Source organism: Magallana gigas, chromosome 3, assembly GCF_963853765.1.
Source record: "Magallana gigas chromosome 3, xbMagGiga1.1, whole genome shotgun sequence".
Classification (NCBI taxonomy): Eukaryota; Metazoa; Mollusca; class Bivalvia; order Ostreida; family Ostreidae; genus Magallana; species Magallana gigas.
The window spans coordinates 42,752,520-42,769,425 of record NC_088855.1 but is presented as its reverse complement, the minus strand read 5'-3'; the positions used below and the strand labels follow the sequence as shown (position 1 = coordinate 42,769,425).

The 16,906-nt window shown below is 31.7% G+C and overlaps 1 protein-coding gene across 10 annotated transcripts; it reads left to right on the top strand.

The window, feature by feature from the left end:
- Positions 1-1,135: 1,135 nt before the first annotated feature.
- On the top strand, positions 1,136-14,696 carry LOC105336123 (centrosomal protein of 89 kDa). Of its 10 annotated transcripts, XM_034483490.2 has the most exons (27): positions 1,302-1,432; positions 1,944-1,969; positions 2,540-2,587; positions 3,784-3,804; positions 4,551-4,780; positions 5,107-5,226; positions 5,908-6,035; positions 6,205-6,293; positions 6,454-6,561; positions 6,841-6,852; positions 7,025-7,088; positions 7,813-7,893; positions 8,256-8,459; positions 8,943-9,094; positions 9,404-9,457; positions 9,624-9,707; positions 9,818-9,930; positions 10,053-10,168; positions 10,301-10,481; positions 10,621-10,684; positions 10,829-10,932; positions 11,038-11,137; positions 11,393-11,434; positions 11,780-11,869; positions 12,144-12,190; positions 12,336-12,458; positions 13,101-14,696. In XM_034483490.2, the coding sequence occupies exons 5-27, from the start codon at positions 4,698-4,700 to the stop codon at positions 13,279-13,281; spliced, it is 2,340 nt and encodes a 779-aa protein (XP_034339381.2). In that variant the 5' UTR covers positions 1,302-1,432; positions 1,944-1,969; positions 2,540-2,587; positions 3,784-3,804; positions 4,551-4,697; the 3' UTR covers positions 13,282-14,696. The 10 variants fall into 10 exon arrangements, with proteins under 10 accessions (XP_034339375.2, XP_034339374.2, XP_034339377.2 ...); XM_034483489.2 differs by lacking the exon at positions 3,784-3,804; XM_034483484.2 differs by lacking the exons at positions 1,944-1,969; positions 3,784-3,804 and having other exon boundaries at positions 1,136-1,432; positions 6,205-6,287.
- The last annotated feature ends 2,210 nt before the right edge of the window (positions 14,697-16,906 follow it).

Genomic DNA, 16,906 nt, shown 5'->3' with positions numbered 1-16,906 from the left:
AGTTGTAATTGAAAATGCAGAAAAATGTTAAACGTACGAAAGTCTATTGTGATCATTTTCTCAGTTGAAAAAATAGATTTATCGCGAATAAACGCGTAACTTTTGCGAAACTTTTTATGTAAGTTCTGAAGGGCGACCAAAAACAACAATGAGTGAAAATAAAAACATTTTAGTTTTTAATAAATAAGATGAAATATTTTTCGTTTGACATTGATTTTTACATTGATAAACTCAAGCATGGGAAATCTTCAAAACCTTGATACTGATTTTTAAACGGCACACACTATACTTGTTTGGGATAAAAACTGTATATGGTAAACGTAAAAACAATTTCTTAGCTCGGCTTATACTTATATTTTTATTTCCATTTGAGGACATTTGCTGATTATATACTGACCCACACCCATCTTTAATAAGATGATAACCATTTAAAAAGTTTAAGACACACAAAAATATATGTATTATGATTTCAAAAATACCGGAGTGATTGATAATAACACGTATAAACATGTACTAAATAATTTAGTGTGATTAAACAGTACTATAGTATTTTAAGAGAAACTGGAAAATTTTTGCCAACAAAAATATGTTAGCATAGGCGCCAGAACCGGGGGGAGGGGGGGGGGGACTAGCAGGACCTTTTTTGCAAAGCTATACATTACTTTATTATTATACAATATTTATAAAGCGCCATACTCAGTATATAATTTATATATGATTACTCTACAGCGCTGTACATATAAAAGTTATTGGCATAAAAGCTAAGAACATAAATAATAAACCTAAATACACTAAATTGAAAACTACATACATATATAACACCAATTTTTGTTTACATGTAAAAATCAATGCTGTGCTGTCTCTGTACTCAATAAAATAAAGTTTAAAATGCGTAAATACTTCTAATAGGAATAGTACATAACCAGAACCAACAGACCCTTTGTGTGGTTTTTCATGCCTAGATAATTTATGAATTGAGATCAATAATTTAAATCTTGTGTTTCATAATTGATATACGAACATAAGGAGTAATTCAAGTGACACTGACATTTATCCAAAATCATGAAAAAGATTTCACATAAACTGTCTTTAAAAACAGAACAATCGATATTGTTGCATGAATTTCTTTTACTTACGATACTCTGTTTGAATTTAATTAATTAAAAAAAAAAGATATGCACAGAACGCGAGTTTGCGTTCGTACAGAGTAAAGTTATTCGCATGTTAAATATTTCTAGTTAATGTACTTTGTAAAAAGATTATCATACTAACTAATGAACTTTGCGAAACAATAACGAACGGTTTATCATTGAACCCTTTTCTGCGCATGCGCCTCTCAACTGTTTACACTGGATTCATGATCTTCTGATGATCCGATCCGGGAATGGCTGGGAAGAGTGGCAAAAGAGGCAAGGGAAAGAGTTCTAGTTTGGTACGTATCATTAAATGCATTTAAAAACAGTGCAGGTCAACATTTTCAGTGTCTCTGCTTTGTTGTGCACTATACATATTTACTGCTCCACCTCGACATTATCTTCAAATCTTTGATGGCGCTGAATATGACAATTCGTGCCCCAGCTTGTTTTTGCAAAAACCCTTTCGATGTTTGACTCAATTTTCTTGCAGTCACCTTTATATTTTGTTGATAGGCGGTCACATATTTATGCATGGAATTGTTTAAAAGAATAATTTAATTCATGACCATTTATATTTATATATATATATATATATATATATATTTTGCTAAAGCGTACCGGCATTCATTGCGGGCATTCTTGAATGATGACAGATAGTACATGTATGTAATTCATGTACACAAATGTTAAAGAGCCTTTTTAAACTGTCCAATGAATTAAGAATTTGAAAAAGGTTATAGAATCCTATGAAATGCAAAATTGTGCAGTGTATTGTAGTTCCCATGTAAAATCTGTTGTGGTTTGCAGAATTTTAGACCATTCTTCTTATAAATGTGAGTATGCGCATTTTTGTTGCAATATGTGTTGCATTGCTGCAACATTTTAAAATATGTGTTATTTACTAATAAATATCAAACTTGTAATTAAGATTCTCGAATCCCTCCCGTTAACGCCATGGAAAAAAATTAAAATGCATTATCGATAATAGAATTAAATTCTTCCAGAAAACTTCAGGACGATCAATGGATATTTTTTTTCTATGTTGTCTCTTACTTAAACAAAGCCTTTACTATGGTCCATCAGAATTTGTGTGTAAAGAGAGACATTGATTTGTTAAATCATTGGAATTCTCTTGAAATTTTTAGGATATTATTGATTCATTCTGATGTATGAAAAAATTAAATAAACAAATTAAAGACAAAGTTTAGAATTTGAACAGACCTATACATTTTTTGTAACATCCATGTTTTTAACTGACTTGAAAAGGAATGAATCAATTCTGAATTAAGCTAACAAAAAACATGAGGCATGAATTTTACCAAATGAAGAAATGCTTAAGTGTGGCTGAAAGATTTGTTAAATTTAGAGTGTTTAAATAATTAATATATGATTTTTCTGTTTAGCTCTCTAGTTGCTATCATCGCCCTGATAGACCAAAAACTTCACATTGGGTAATATTAATGATATTGTTGTGATCATTCATTCACAAACACTGATCAGTTAGCTTTTTTCCTCATATAAACTATAAAGCTTAAACCTGTACTTCGATCAAAGCATACCTTTTATTTAATAATCATTAATGAGTGCATAAGTATATAAGTGAAATACTAAATTCTTTTAATTTTTGTATGTAATGCTGTTTTTTAGAAGCCAGAAGATTTATTTTTAGCTTTAATTTTTCTTTATTTGAAAAAAAAAAAATAAATGTAAAGAAAGATTTGAAAGAAAAAGTCCCGAAACTTTAAGAAGGATTCATTGTATACCTGCTCTTGCAAAGCTTATTTAAGTGTTATTGAAGCATATTGCTTAATATGATTTGTTGAGAGTATTACGCTAGTCAGTTAAAAAAACTAAAAAGAATTGTTTGAATTTTTTTAACAAAAAAAATTATAGAGTCATTTTAACCAGAGGTTTGACTTTTGGTGGGATGAGACTTGTACATGTTTGCTCATCAAAACAAAATCTCAAATATTGAGTACTTTCTGTCTGATTTGCTAACAGAAGCTCATAAATATTCATATATTGTCAAATGGATTTTTTTTAATCAAAAGTCTGTTCTATTGAGTGAATTTGACACTGTTTCAACTAAAATAGCTCTAAATACATTTGGAGAAGTGTCTTTCCTTTAAATACACCAAATTTGTATCTATTAGTCAATGACTGGAGAGTAGACATGAACAGACTCTGCCTCTATCAAATTGAAGAAACATATTGCCCAAAGTCCAAGCTCTTATTATAACGGCTCTAAGCAAAACTGAAAGGATTTTTAATTTACATGTTATATTGGCCATTAATTAATTCAATTAAAACAAGAATTTCACTAATTTGCGTGTGGGGTACACGAGCATAGTTCATGCTTTATTCAAATCTACACTCACATCTCTGTGCTCACTTTGATCACACAAGTTTTAGGAATTGAAGGCTATTCACATTAAAGACAAGATTAACCAATATCTATGGTACATTTTCTGTCCATATTTGTCTTAAAAAATGAACATTACCTTTACTTACGCCAAGTTACAGTAATTTGATTTCTGCTGACTGGTAAATAACTCCATTTTTTAATTTCCCCCTGAAGAAGGCAATCTATAAAACATTTGACGTTCACAAAATATCAAGGTAAAAAAAAAAACATATTAATTTTTAGGGTACATGTGTATGAAAAAAGGTATTGTGGCATTTTGAGACTAATTTCTTGTTAAAAGTTTCTAGTAAATAGTTTTATATTTAGAATGAAAAAAAACTTATAAGATATTTTGGACAGAGAAATTTGCACTCACTGATATTTTAAAGAGATTTTCAGCAATTTGATCATTTGTGATTATCATTAAACGCTTGCATGTTTCCTCCATCTTTGATGGAATATTGATCTTCACTGCATGCTTTTAAACAGATATGAAAAATAGGATTCTTGCTCTGTTTTGTATTTTTAAATGTTACATTTTAAAATTAGAAGTATGAAATTTACAAGCAAGGAAAGAAAATAATGATATATTGATTCAAAGCATTTTTCATTTTATCCATAGCGACAATAGCCTGCAATGTAGATATCATAATCTGTATTATAATGTGCATGCATGTTCTTTATACAATGTATATGCAGAATAGTGAATGCATGCATTTGATATTCAAGATTGATTATAAAACATTTAGATTTGTACATTTTATAATTTTACTTATGCTTGAATTTAAAGTGTGTTTTAGAATGAACTTACATTTGTTAAAAAACCTAAAACATTTAATTCAAAGAGATCTATATGTTAAAATGAAAACACAATAAAGTAAAGTTCTGATGCTTATATACAATTCATTTAATATATTTTATGATTTTTACAAATGCATGTTCCTATATTATTCTTCAAACTTTTGTTTAAGCATTAGATGTACATGTATGTCCTATTTGCTATATTTCAGGGTACGATTTCGTCAGGTTTGATTCCTTCGGCTGCCTTTGTTGTTGTGCCCCGAACGCCTGGTCCCGACACCCCGCCCGGAACAGATATCGCTTTGGCCTCTTCCTCTGGAATCCTAAGTGCATCACTGCTCGCCAAAGCCAGAGGCATGTTTCCCACAGCAGCAGACGATGACCCATTCAGTGACCCCGAAAGTAGTCTCTATGACTACCAGGTCATGGAAGAAGCAGGGTCAGTAATTTTTTTTTAACATTTGTCAAACATTCACAATTTATTTACATACATGTAAGCGGATGCTAAAACTTTATAAAAGATTATAATAAGTCTGATGAGAAAATGATCATGGCAGACTGGTGCAATTTGAAATTTAAAGTTATGGATGTGTCTTGAAATTTTTAGGACTGTTCAAGCACTGGCATCAAGGTACATTGTACTACATGTAGTAGAATGCTAGCTAGTACTAGTTTGTACTGGTGATTGATTTTACAGTGTGTTAGGGAATTTAAGAAATCCTGAATGCCAAAATTATCATGAATAATTTATGTACCATCTGACAGAAAGACTGAACGCAAGGAAAACAACCGTAGAAACGATCTCAAAAAACCCAAGTCCAGCACCCCAGTGGGATCATACAAGTCGTTTTCTATAAACAGTACTCCACGGGAACACTCGTATAGGTCTTCTATTGGAACCATGTTTATTTTTTATTGTTGAAAACATTTATTTAAATTTTGCTTAGTGTTTGTTTGTGATGTTCTTTTTGGATTGATTGATTTTATTCCAAATTCAATTTCCAAATTAACTGATTTAATAGTTTTCTGTTTTTTTAAGGCTTGTGAATTCTGCAAACATATTGGAAAAGAAAGCTATAACAATTCATGATAAGAACATAGGGAAGGGGGGGGGGAAACACATGCATGAAAAATGTTTTGAAGGCGAATGTTTTTGATTTTCATGTTCCTCATTTGATTCATTATTAAGGTGGTATGGGACATCTGTCAATATTAATGTGGATTAAAGTACATAAAAGTTAGAATACTCTCACAGGTTTAGAATTTTCAAATTTAACACTAGCTATTTACCTAAAAAATAGCTTTGAAAATTTTTGGAGAGGTTAAAAATGTAAAGCACGAGTAGAATTCGAACTTGTGACTTACAGATTCGTATTAAATTCTCTAACCCACTGCGCTTTGCTGTTAGGGGACTATACTGACAAAGAAACTACTTATATAATTACACTTCATTTTATTGTTTATTTCGATAAACAATACGTCACAACATGGAAATGTCCCATGCCACCTTGGCTGTACAAAAAAAATTTCTTAATCGATCACTTCCTTTTTTTGACAATTTGACAGATATTCTTCAGTGGAGTTTGGACATGCTGGTGGGAGTAGGAAGAGAATCAGTTACTCGGACAGGGAACCAGTTCCTTTGCCCGGTCCCTCCACTCTCAGAGAGCACACCATTGATGAAGAAATGCCAGGTAAATTCTAGCGTGTCCAGCATCTGACACATACCTATTGTCTCATACCTAGATGTTTACAGATTTCAGGTATTGGGTAATTGAAATTTGGGGTCATGTGTTTAATGAATTTATGTATGAAGGTCCCTTTGTACCACCCTAAAATGCTATTTTTTTTAATTTTTCTTAGGTCAGTTTTACCATACTTTAGAGAAACATGAGGACATTGATGATGAAAATGCATTGTATGCTAAGCCTGTGAAGAAAGGAAAAGTACATGTAAGATTATACATTGTATTCATTTATATTTATTTACAGTATGTACAATTTAATAAAATTTTGCGAAAGAAATGTTGTACAAGTTATAAAATGTGATTCATCAATTTTCCAATCTTGAAATATATTGAAAGTTATAATAAAATGGCCTTGACTTTGACAGAGAACTAGTTCAGGGGAGGATCCGGCCCTTCAACAGACGGGCCAGAGAGTGCGGGAAGCTTACCGTCAGGTGATAGAACCAGACTCGGACGAAATCCAAGAGGAAATGGTAGGCAAATTTATGTATATTGGGATACTTGAGATATTTTTCTGATGGAAAATTATATATTGATCAACCCATAGTAAGATAATTTAGTTTGTTTTGAAGAAAATGAATAATTTTTGCATTTCAAAAGAGAAAGGAATTACATGTCAGATATTTGATGAAAATCCCATCCCTTTGAATGTGAAGGAGATTGTAACGGGTATCTTTGAAACAGGATTTGTTACTTATTGAAAGATATCTTGGTGTATTACATTTTGAATTTGGATTTTTTCTCTCTTTCAGACAACACAGAAGGTAAGCAAATAATTATGAGACATGCAGATCTGTTCTTTTAATATATGAAATCACTTTATTGTCAGAAACTTTACCATTCAAAGAAATCAAATCAACGTCCATGACTCATGCATTTAATTCTTACATGTAGAGGTGTAATTGAATCAAACTTGACTTTTACTCTCTGTACAAGGTGACAACAGTTACAATAGAAAAGACTCCAACCCTCAGATCAAGGAAGCAGTCCACACCTAGAGGTATTTATCACATGACTGTAACATACAGTTAAAACCTTTGTTTTTGTGTCTATTGTTGCCACACCTTCATAAAATCTTATTGTTGTGTCACCTAATCATCTGTATCTATATAACCTGTCAATTTATATCTATACCTCTGTAACTTGTCACTTGTTTTGATGAAATCTACAAACATTCCAAAGCAGCTGTGTTCATATATATCTTGATGTGAATGTTGATTTATTAGTTTTTCAAATATCTACTGTGTAATAGTCAATGTAGTCTACTCCAATTTTTTTTGGACTTTTTATATGTTGGAAAAAATTAAAGATTGAGGAGGGCTACATTGTTGAAGCTAGATTACTTTATTGAGCTACTGTTATGTTAACTTTCCTTTGTGCTATGCATTTTTATTGTGTTTGTGTGAATGTGTGACAGTTAAGTAGAGGAAACATCTAGAAATTTTTATGATGTGATAAAGTTGCATCACTGAAATTAAAGTTTCATTGAATGCTCTATATTGACAAGAAATAATCAAAGTACTGAACTGTCAAATCAGTATTTTGAAAGAACTGGAATTGAACACTGAACTAAAATTTGCATTTAACCTGAACTAATGTTTCTGTTGGTTTTCCTTTCCCTGAAGTATTAATTGGCTATATTTAACACCCTCTATTTTTAACTGACACACATCTTTTTCTGTATACTCATATCTCCTTTCTTGTCACTGTGTTGCTTTATAAAGATTCAGAGATACAAGAGGAAACTTTGGTCAAATCATCCAAAGAAGGTCACTCTAATCCAAGGGAACCAACTGATGAAGCCGGTATTCTATTAGTAGCAATAAGAAATTGAAAAAAATATTTCAATTACTTTTATGGAGAATAAAATCATAGTTTGTATTTAATTTAGATTATGTCGTCCACTCCAGATAAAATTTACATCATAATAAAGTGATACGGATAATGTAGTTAAAAATTTTACATTTTGGTAAAATTTCACTCTAATAAAGTGTGTTTAATTGAGATTTTTTATTCATAATAACCTGTAACCAATTCATAATGCTTTACCTGTTTTTCTCTAAAATAGATTTTATAAGAAGTATTATAGTTAACATGAATATTTTAAAGATCCAACCATTGAAATAAAATTTTCAAAGCTAATTTGACTGTGTGTTGCTTGATGTAGGTGCGAGTCCTTCACCCAGACAGTCGGGCAGGCACTCGGGATCCAACACCGCCCGCAGTATATCAGAGATACACACTGCCCGCAGTACAGACAAGTTACAGCGGGGGCTGGAGGGACAGAACGCTCTACTCCGCTCCATTAATGAGTCGCTGGAGGAAGAGGTCACAACCTTTAGACAGGTCACATCAGCCCTGGAGAAAGGGGGTAGGTATCCAGCAACTTCTCAAGATAGAAAAATTCAATGTCCCTCTCAGTCTCTACATTGATGTGAAATTTTGTAATTTTTTGATATTTTTTTCCTTCAGAATAAGCTTAAATAGTATTTCAACTGTATACAATTGAAATGTAGTTAGGTCAAAAAATAACACAAATAGGTAAAAAGAATTTTTTGAAGGGAACCTATTGATGAAGTTGGAACTCTGTTTGTAGCAATATAAGAAATAAAAAAAAATATTTCAAGTATTTTTATTGAGAGTAAAACCATAGTTTGTTTAATCTATTTGTTAGATATTAATTATATTATGTAGTCCAAATCTTACATTTAGGTAAAATTACACCATAATTAAGTGATACTGGTAATGTGTGGTAGTTCGGAAATTTACCTGTCTTGTTAGGGAGATATTGTCCTTCAAATGTGTTGAAATTAAGAGCATATGTGATACATGTTATTTTTTTTTACACCATTAGATCGTGACACAGCTGCTAATTTGCTGTTGAAGAAACAACTGACAGACATGAAGGATGAGAATGAGACATTGAAAAATACTGTACACAGATTGACTGTGGAGTTCAGTGATTTCCAGGCCAAACACAGGGTCCTCAAACCTGAGGAAAGATCGGTAAGTCCTCATATCCAGTCTAGATATTCCACTATATATAGTACTGTATACAGGGTATTTTTTGTTTGTTTTATTTTTTCACATTCACCCACACCCTCTGAATTAAGCTAAATTGTGAATGAAATACACCAGAGTTACATATTTTGAGTGAATATTAAAAGGAGAAATGAGTTTAAAAAGTAACACTTCATGCTTAAATCCATGTGACATATGTAATAGAGTGTATATACCGGTAGTTAAACCCAATTAATTTTTTCCAACTGTTATAGCCACATGCAGAACAGTGACATAGTCATTTATTCTTTTTAGATTGCTTCAGAATTACTCGGTTTGCCTAGCAAGGGACCCTGCCCATCATGGCTTGTAAGTTTCTAATATATTTTTGGTTGAAAAAAAAAAGAAGAAAAACCTGAAAAATAGACTGATGATCTACACATAAGTTCAAATTTGACTGAATTTATTTTAATGAGAAAAAGATAATAGATCGAATAATGAACTGTTTTAAGTCTGCTGTTTGACATGACTTCAGATAAATACAAAGTACCTGTCACCCCTGTTTCTGGCCTATGATGACAGATTGGAGGAGAGAGAAAAGATCATCAAGAGATATCAGGCAAGTTTGGATAACAATGAGTTTTGTAGCATAGTAGCATACCATATCATATTATGCTGCATTTAGATGTACCTATTTTCATGAATGTATAAACACATATCTTTTTTCAGATGGAAATTGACAAACTTAAGCTTCAGGCTGAGGACATTGTGACAGAAAATCAACAGCTTCAAGAAAAGTTTGAGAGAATTCAAACAGAAAACCCTGTGGATATGAATGACTGGTAATCTTTAATCTGTAACTGACGTCATTGTAATATCTTTAAAATTCTTTAAAGCAGTAATGCACTACAAATACAAAATTTCATCCATTTTACTGGACTACACGTGCTGATTTTGTATATAGGGAGAATCTGAAAGAAAATGCTAGACTGGTTCTTGAAGAGAACCAGAATTTGTTGGAGCAGATTGAAGTAAAAGATCAGAAAGCTCAAGACATGCATCAGGCCCACATGCAAGAAGGTATTTAGTTACTTCATAAGTGTTAGTTCTTTATTATTTCATCATTGTAAATACTTAAGGATACAGTCAAGCAAAATTCTGATCGATTTTCTGTGTATACTGTAATAACAATGTACACGTTGATGCGCTTAGTGTCCAAGATCAACAAACAACTGGTGCTACTGAGAGCGGAGAAAGCTGACCAAGACCAAGACCTGGAGGAGATCAAGAAGCGCTACAAGGAACTGAAGACTAAATATGATGCCATGCTTCTGGAGAACCAGAACCAGCAGTCCTCGGAGACGTACATCAACAACATAGCAGAACTGAAGAGGTAGAGTTTCTATGATGCTTACATCAAGAAGAGTGTCCACCATTCTCTATTTACACTATAAAGAGATGGGCATTTTTAAAACCATCCTAATTTGGTTATATATGTAAATTGAAAAAAAAAATTGTCTTTTTCTTGACAGGACTTTTACAGAAAAAGAGGAAAATTATCATCAGGAAATACAAAATCTGAAAATTAAGATCCAGGTATGTTTGGTTTATATCCTTTGATACTTTTATTGCTCTGATGGTGGTTGTAAAAACATTAAGTTTTAAACTGATAATAAAATTTAGAAAGCTAAACCTGTAGGTCTCTTTGGTTAAATAGTAGTATATTCTGGTTGAATATAGGCTGTACAAGATGAGAGGAAAAATCAGACACTTAATTTTGTGGAATTACAAGCTGAAAATAAGCGATGCCAAGCTGAGTTGCGAGCCATGAGAAAAGCCATCAGGTAAGGAGCACTAGATCATCTGATCATATTGACAACTTACTGTACACACAAAAAAGTTGGAAATCACCAGCAAGATATTTGGTTATTTTGTTATTTTGACAACAGGAAAGCCCAGAGTAAGATCATCTACCTACAGAAAGCGATCGAGCAGTCGGAGTCTAAGGAGCAGAACGTCCAGGATCAGTTGGCCTCCGTTATTAAAGTGGTCAGTATCATTACCATTTAATCTTTTCTGAATCAAAAGTGTAGAGTTTTATGTTTGGAAATTATATAAGAAAAGTTCAGACAATGTCTTTTACATGTCAGTGTACCTACTGGTAAATTTCTCTGATATTTTCTAATTTCAAAATATATGTTACTGGTTTATAGAATATTTTGCATGTATGATTATTTTAAATTGGAAAATTTTGTACTTAAAATATTAATGGACTTTGAGATGATTTCCACTGTTTCTCTTTAGGCTGAAAAAACAGCGTATGAGAGGGATTCATTTGCAAAAGCGGTAGGTCATTTCTGTTTATAATTTGTACTACTGTGTACGTGTGTTGTAATTTGATGTCACAATCACATAAATTGAGAAATCTGAGAAATAATGTTGAAAATGATCATTTTATAAACAGGCTGTGGGGTCAAGGCCAATTAATAGAACTTATTGACTTTTGTACAAAAAAGTATTGATGAACTTTCACTATAGATTAAATCAATAATTGAACAGTTATGCTTGTGGTTGTGCAAAGATGTCCATTATTATTGATTAAGTAAATGTGTATTTAATAAATACATCTGTTTGGCAAATTGTTTACAATTAGTCATCCCCCTTAAGAATTGAATCAATTGTTCAATGTAGGTTAGAGATCGAGAAACAGAAACAAAGAAAGCCATGAATAAAATGCTTCAAAACAGTGTGTCCAAAGGAAAGATGGAGGAAAAACTAAAGGTGGGTATATCTCACAAAATTGAATGTTGAATGAAAATAGTACGGTAACAATAATGATATCATAATGATAATAATATAGCTATATCATTTGTAATCACCTTTCAAGCTTCATCTTGTTTCATAATTGAATTGTAAATTAACACATACTGGGTATTTATCTAGGCATTGATCATATCTAAGCTAAGCCCATTCGAAGCTTATTCTAGTTTCACAATTCATTTCTAAATACATATAACTAGTTTATATTTGTATGAATTTCCTTCCTTTTTTCCAGTTGTACAAACTTAAAGCTGCTGCTAAAATCAACACTGTAGCTGGAAGGTATAGCAATTGTGTTGAATGAATCCATCTCAAAGTGCATTCACACATTTATTATCAACTTAAACCTATTGTAAATTTCAACTCATCTTTTTGTAATTCCTGTGGGTCCAGTAAAGCTTTGTTTAATGATTATGTTGTATTTTAGGCTAAAGGAACAAGATGAAGTCTTCATGAACCAGAAAAAGGAGTATGAGCGGGAAATCAATCACCTGCGTCTGCTACTACAGGAGAAAGAACACAACCTGTACGACATTGCCACGGAGAAAAGGTAATTATTTGCCATTGAAGGTTATCAGCAGTGGCCATATTAAGCCATGTTTAATAGAGAAGGCAAAGTAATTGCTGTTCAACAGATGTAAAAGCTCTAGAGATTGCCACTAAGTAAGAGATGTGTTTGATATGAGGCTGTAGCATTCATTTACCTTAATTAAAGTGAATCTCTACCCATTTAGAGTTTAATTAGGATGAAAATAAGTTTTCAGTTTCTGAGGTGAATTAATGTATTGCATCAAAGTATATCAAAGTAAATTGTTAAGTTTAAAGTGAAAGAAATTTTGATTTTAAATTTTCGTTTGAAACGTGCTAACAATGGTGTTGGTCAATTTGATGTCATTCAAAAAAGAAATATGTGATTTAATAAAAGGCATCATCTTGAATTAATGTATTTAAAAATTGTTGAAATTTGAATGTGAATTATTGTGCTTTTAAAGAGTGAATATGTACATGTATGAAGGAATACTCTGTAAAACAGCTTGTGGATTTAATCCTTGAAAAATTAGTTTTGAATACTTGATGATATAAGGTGTTACTGGTAAATATACCTATTACCATAGAAACAATGATTCTTAACCAACCTCCAGTAAGTATTGATTATGAATGTAGCATATCATCAGGATGTTTGTTTTTTCAGGGAAGTTGAAGATGAATTAGAAATTGTATGGCAGTCTGCCAATTCAGAAAATGACAGAATGAAAACGGTGCTTAAAAAGACAATGAAGAAATTGAGACAGCATGAGCAGTTATCTGAGGCAATGGACCAACAGGAGCCCAAGAAGATAGTGTACGTGTCCTCCGATGGGGAGGCCGATTAAGGAGGACAGGGCTCAACTGGGACAAAGCAATATGAACTTATACTCACAAAAATCTACACAGAAAAAAAAAACAGCTCAATTTATGGGAAACAAAATCCTGATCCTTGAACACTTGTAGAAGTTATGAGTAAGGCAGGTAAAAAGTGCTCGCAGTTCAAGAAGTGAGCAGATTCTTCTGTGGCAGCATTTTTATGGATGTAATGTCGGATTCACCATTTGTTAGTTCTATGTGATGTTTTGGCATGCTGGAAATAATATCATACATTTTTTTTTATGTTTGGTGAATTCAACAGGAAACTATGCAATTGTTAACTCGATGCCAAAGAAATATGATTTTCATTTATGATAGAATGAATGACATAAAATATGGCAGAGCATCAGCTATGCAAATTTTAAAGATATTTTTCATATAAGAAATGAAGTAAAATCTCAATCCATCCATTTATTTATTTTGAGTACAGAATAGCTTACATTTCCTTTTGAAAATAATTACCGGTATGTTAAGTATTATCTGTTTAGCATGGTTCAGTATCTACATGTAGTTGACTGTCAGTGATGACTTTTAAAGTACAATATATTTAACATCTGAGGCCCACCTGAAAAATAATAGAATTGAATGACTGAATGAAGTGATATAGCTAGTCAGCATCAACTTTACTGTAATCGGTACTACATCATTTACATATCTTGGTTTATTTAGTAACCATAATAATACGTAGATTTTAATGATAGACAAGAGATGCTGCATTTAATCAAAGTCAGTGGGCATTTGGCTGTGTGCAATACACCTAAGTAAATCTATTTTTTTTAAAGTTTGAATGGTCAGTGAAATAAAACATTTACACAAATAAGATCATGTTCAACTCATCCCCGGAGAAAATATTAAATTAACAAATCATTGCATCACAGATGTCACCTGTCATGAAATCGTGTAATTATTTTTGGGTTGCTTTGAATGGGATGTAGGTTTATTTTTTAAATTTTTTGCAGTGAATTTGACAAAGTGCACACCTTATGCCCGGTGATATAGATTCTCACATTTAGCCATTATTTAGTCTTTATTTAGGTCATTTACAGGTGGACGGTGTATGTCCTATGTGTTTTGGTGCTATATGTTTGACACGTTGTTTAAGTTTTGTTGTTTATTTTTCATCATTTTCCGTCCAAAGTTTATAGTCTTATTTTTGTGCATTTAAGATGATTATTTATTTATTTTAATAATTTTATCTTTGTTATTTAATGTAAAAACCTTGCTAGAGCAGTTATAACCAACCCCATTCTCTTGTTTCGATTTCGCTCAAGAGAGGGGTTGACTTTAGAAGTGCTCAGTGTCTAATTACAGTTAGGCCATTCCAAGTTTTTCTTTTGTTTAGCATCCACTCAAAAGTCAGAAACCTATCTTTCTTTCAGAAAAACAAACACAAATCAACAGAAAAACACACATTATTATTTAGTTTATTTATAAAATTTATAATCATTATTTGGGTAATTGCTTGAGACTCTAATGAAAATTAGCACATAAAGATTGGCTTAAGTAGTAAAACAAAGCAAATTTAACATTTTAGTGCATGTACTTTCAAACTTGAAGAGTACATGTACATTATTTTGTGGTACATGTTTTGTGGTTTTTGAATAATTTTCATGCTTCAAACCCAATCTGTTTATGGGCACTAAACAGAGAAAAAATTTGAGATGGCCTTTCAAATTGTTAAGATTAATTCATAGGTTCATGTACATTGTAATGTTCAAATTGTTAAGATTAATTCATAGGTTCATGTACATTGTAATGTTCAGTAATGAAAGATCTTGAGAAATATCATTTAGTAAGTTTAATTAACAATTTCCAAACTGTAGCAGTTAATGCTAATTGTGAAAGTAAATTTCCTAATTAACCAGTAATATAGGTTATTATAGTAATTCTGTAATGAAATATTAATATATTAATTAAATAGGATTTTATATATTTTCATGCTTTGGTATATTTTTGCTTCAAACTATTTTGAATGAATTCTGTAATACATTTCCTTGCATCTTTAAAGTTATTAAACAATACATATAAAGATAAACGGTGTTGTTGATTTTGTGGTACATTATAGTAGATGGTTTTTTCTGTTGGTTTGGACACAGAATGTTTGTCTCAGAATACTAAAGAATTCGATTTCTATGGTTACACAGTATTTTTTATAGATGTTTATTTAATAATCTCAAGGCTCAATGTTAGGTTCCTTTAACTGTAGTGTAGACAGACTAAGTACCTAACACTGTTTAGATGATATTTTCCTGTAGAGGCAGAATCAATAATAACACTACAAAAAGTCTGCTAAGCAAAAAAAAAAATTGTGCAGTCAATCATTCCCATAGTGATAACCATTTACCTCGCCCTCAGCTCTTTTTTTTTAATCAACTTGAATGGTGCCTTTCAATGATTTTATTCGTTAATTTTAGCTTATGAATTTGACATAATTAGAATATTTCCTAGATTCCTTTCAATTATTTTCACGTTTAAAAAGTATTATAAAAATATCCAAGACTCTTTAAGAGCTTTAAATATTTACCTCAGGTACCCTTTGTACTAATAAACATGTTAGTATATAGGTCCTTGTTTTTAATCAGCTGAGTATTTTGCCCCTAATTTTGAAAAAAAATCGATCGTGTTCATGAAGCTGCTAACCAAATCACGATTAAACCATTTTAGAAATCAATTTGTCAGCGAACTTTTAAAAAAAAATATATATATAGCTGTAATTGGTCAAAGCTTAGTGCATTTAGAGCACGCATTGACTTCCACTTCCTGATCCATCCTTTATATGGATGCAAATTTTCTTTTTATGCAACGCACTGAACGAGAAGATTTGCAAACCGAGTACGTTTCCTCACTTTATATGTCCGGATAATTGAAGAGAATCAAAGATGTAAATAATATGCTTTCGGTCAATGTTATAAAAAGTTGAATGGTCTTTACCTTAATTCCATTATAAACCAACAAAGATATATCTACTTTTCGAATGAACTGATGAGTAGAAAAAGAAATAAGTAAATTAATGAGAAAATATTTTTTCAAGCATACACAAATGACAATATCTAATTCATTTGCGATGTTAAAAATGTCTATTAATTAATTCCACTTACAGTTGAAGATTTTTTAAACGTCGCATTTAGTGGTGATCAATGGCGACTTGTTACATTCCCCTTGAATGAACATACTCTTTACTGTATTATTCATTGGTGTTTTATCTGCTCAATGCCCAGATGCCCATCAATTCCAATCAGCGGTCAGATCGCGGGATTTATTGATATCAAAAGCTCTCAGACGTGGTTAATGAATGGCATTTTTTATGTCTGGGAGTGAAAAAGCTTTTGTTTTGGATTTCCCTCTGTTTGCATACATGTTTCTGACATTTAGGTTTATCTGACGTCATCATTCAGGGAAGTTGACCGGAAGTATTTTCATTGACTATTATTGTACTGTTATTATCTTAAAACAACGAACAAAAATAAATTCTAATGTAATTCAATTAAAACTTTGATAAATTTCTATTTTAAATCGATATTCGGCGCCACCATCGATGTCAGAGCTTATATGATAGTCTTGGCTCAGCAGGCGCTGTAACTTTTTTCATGAGCA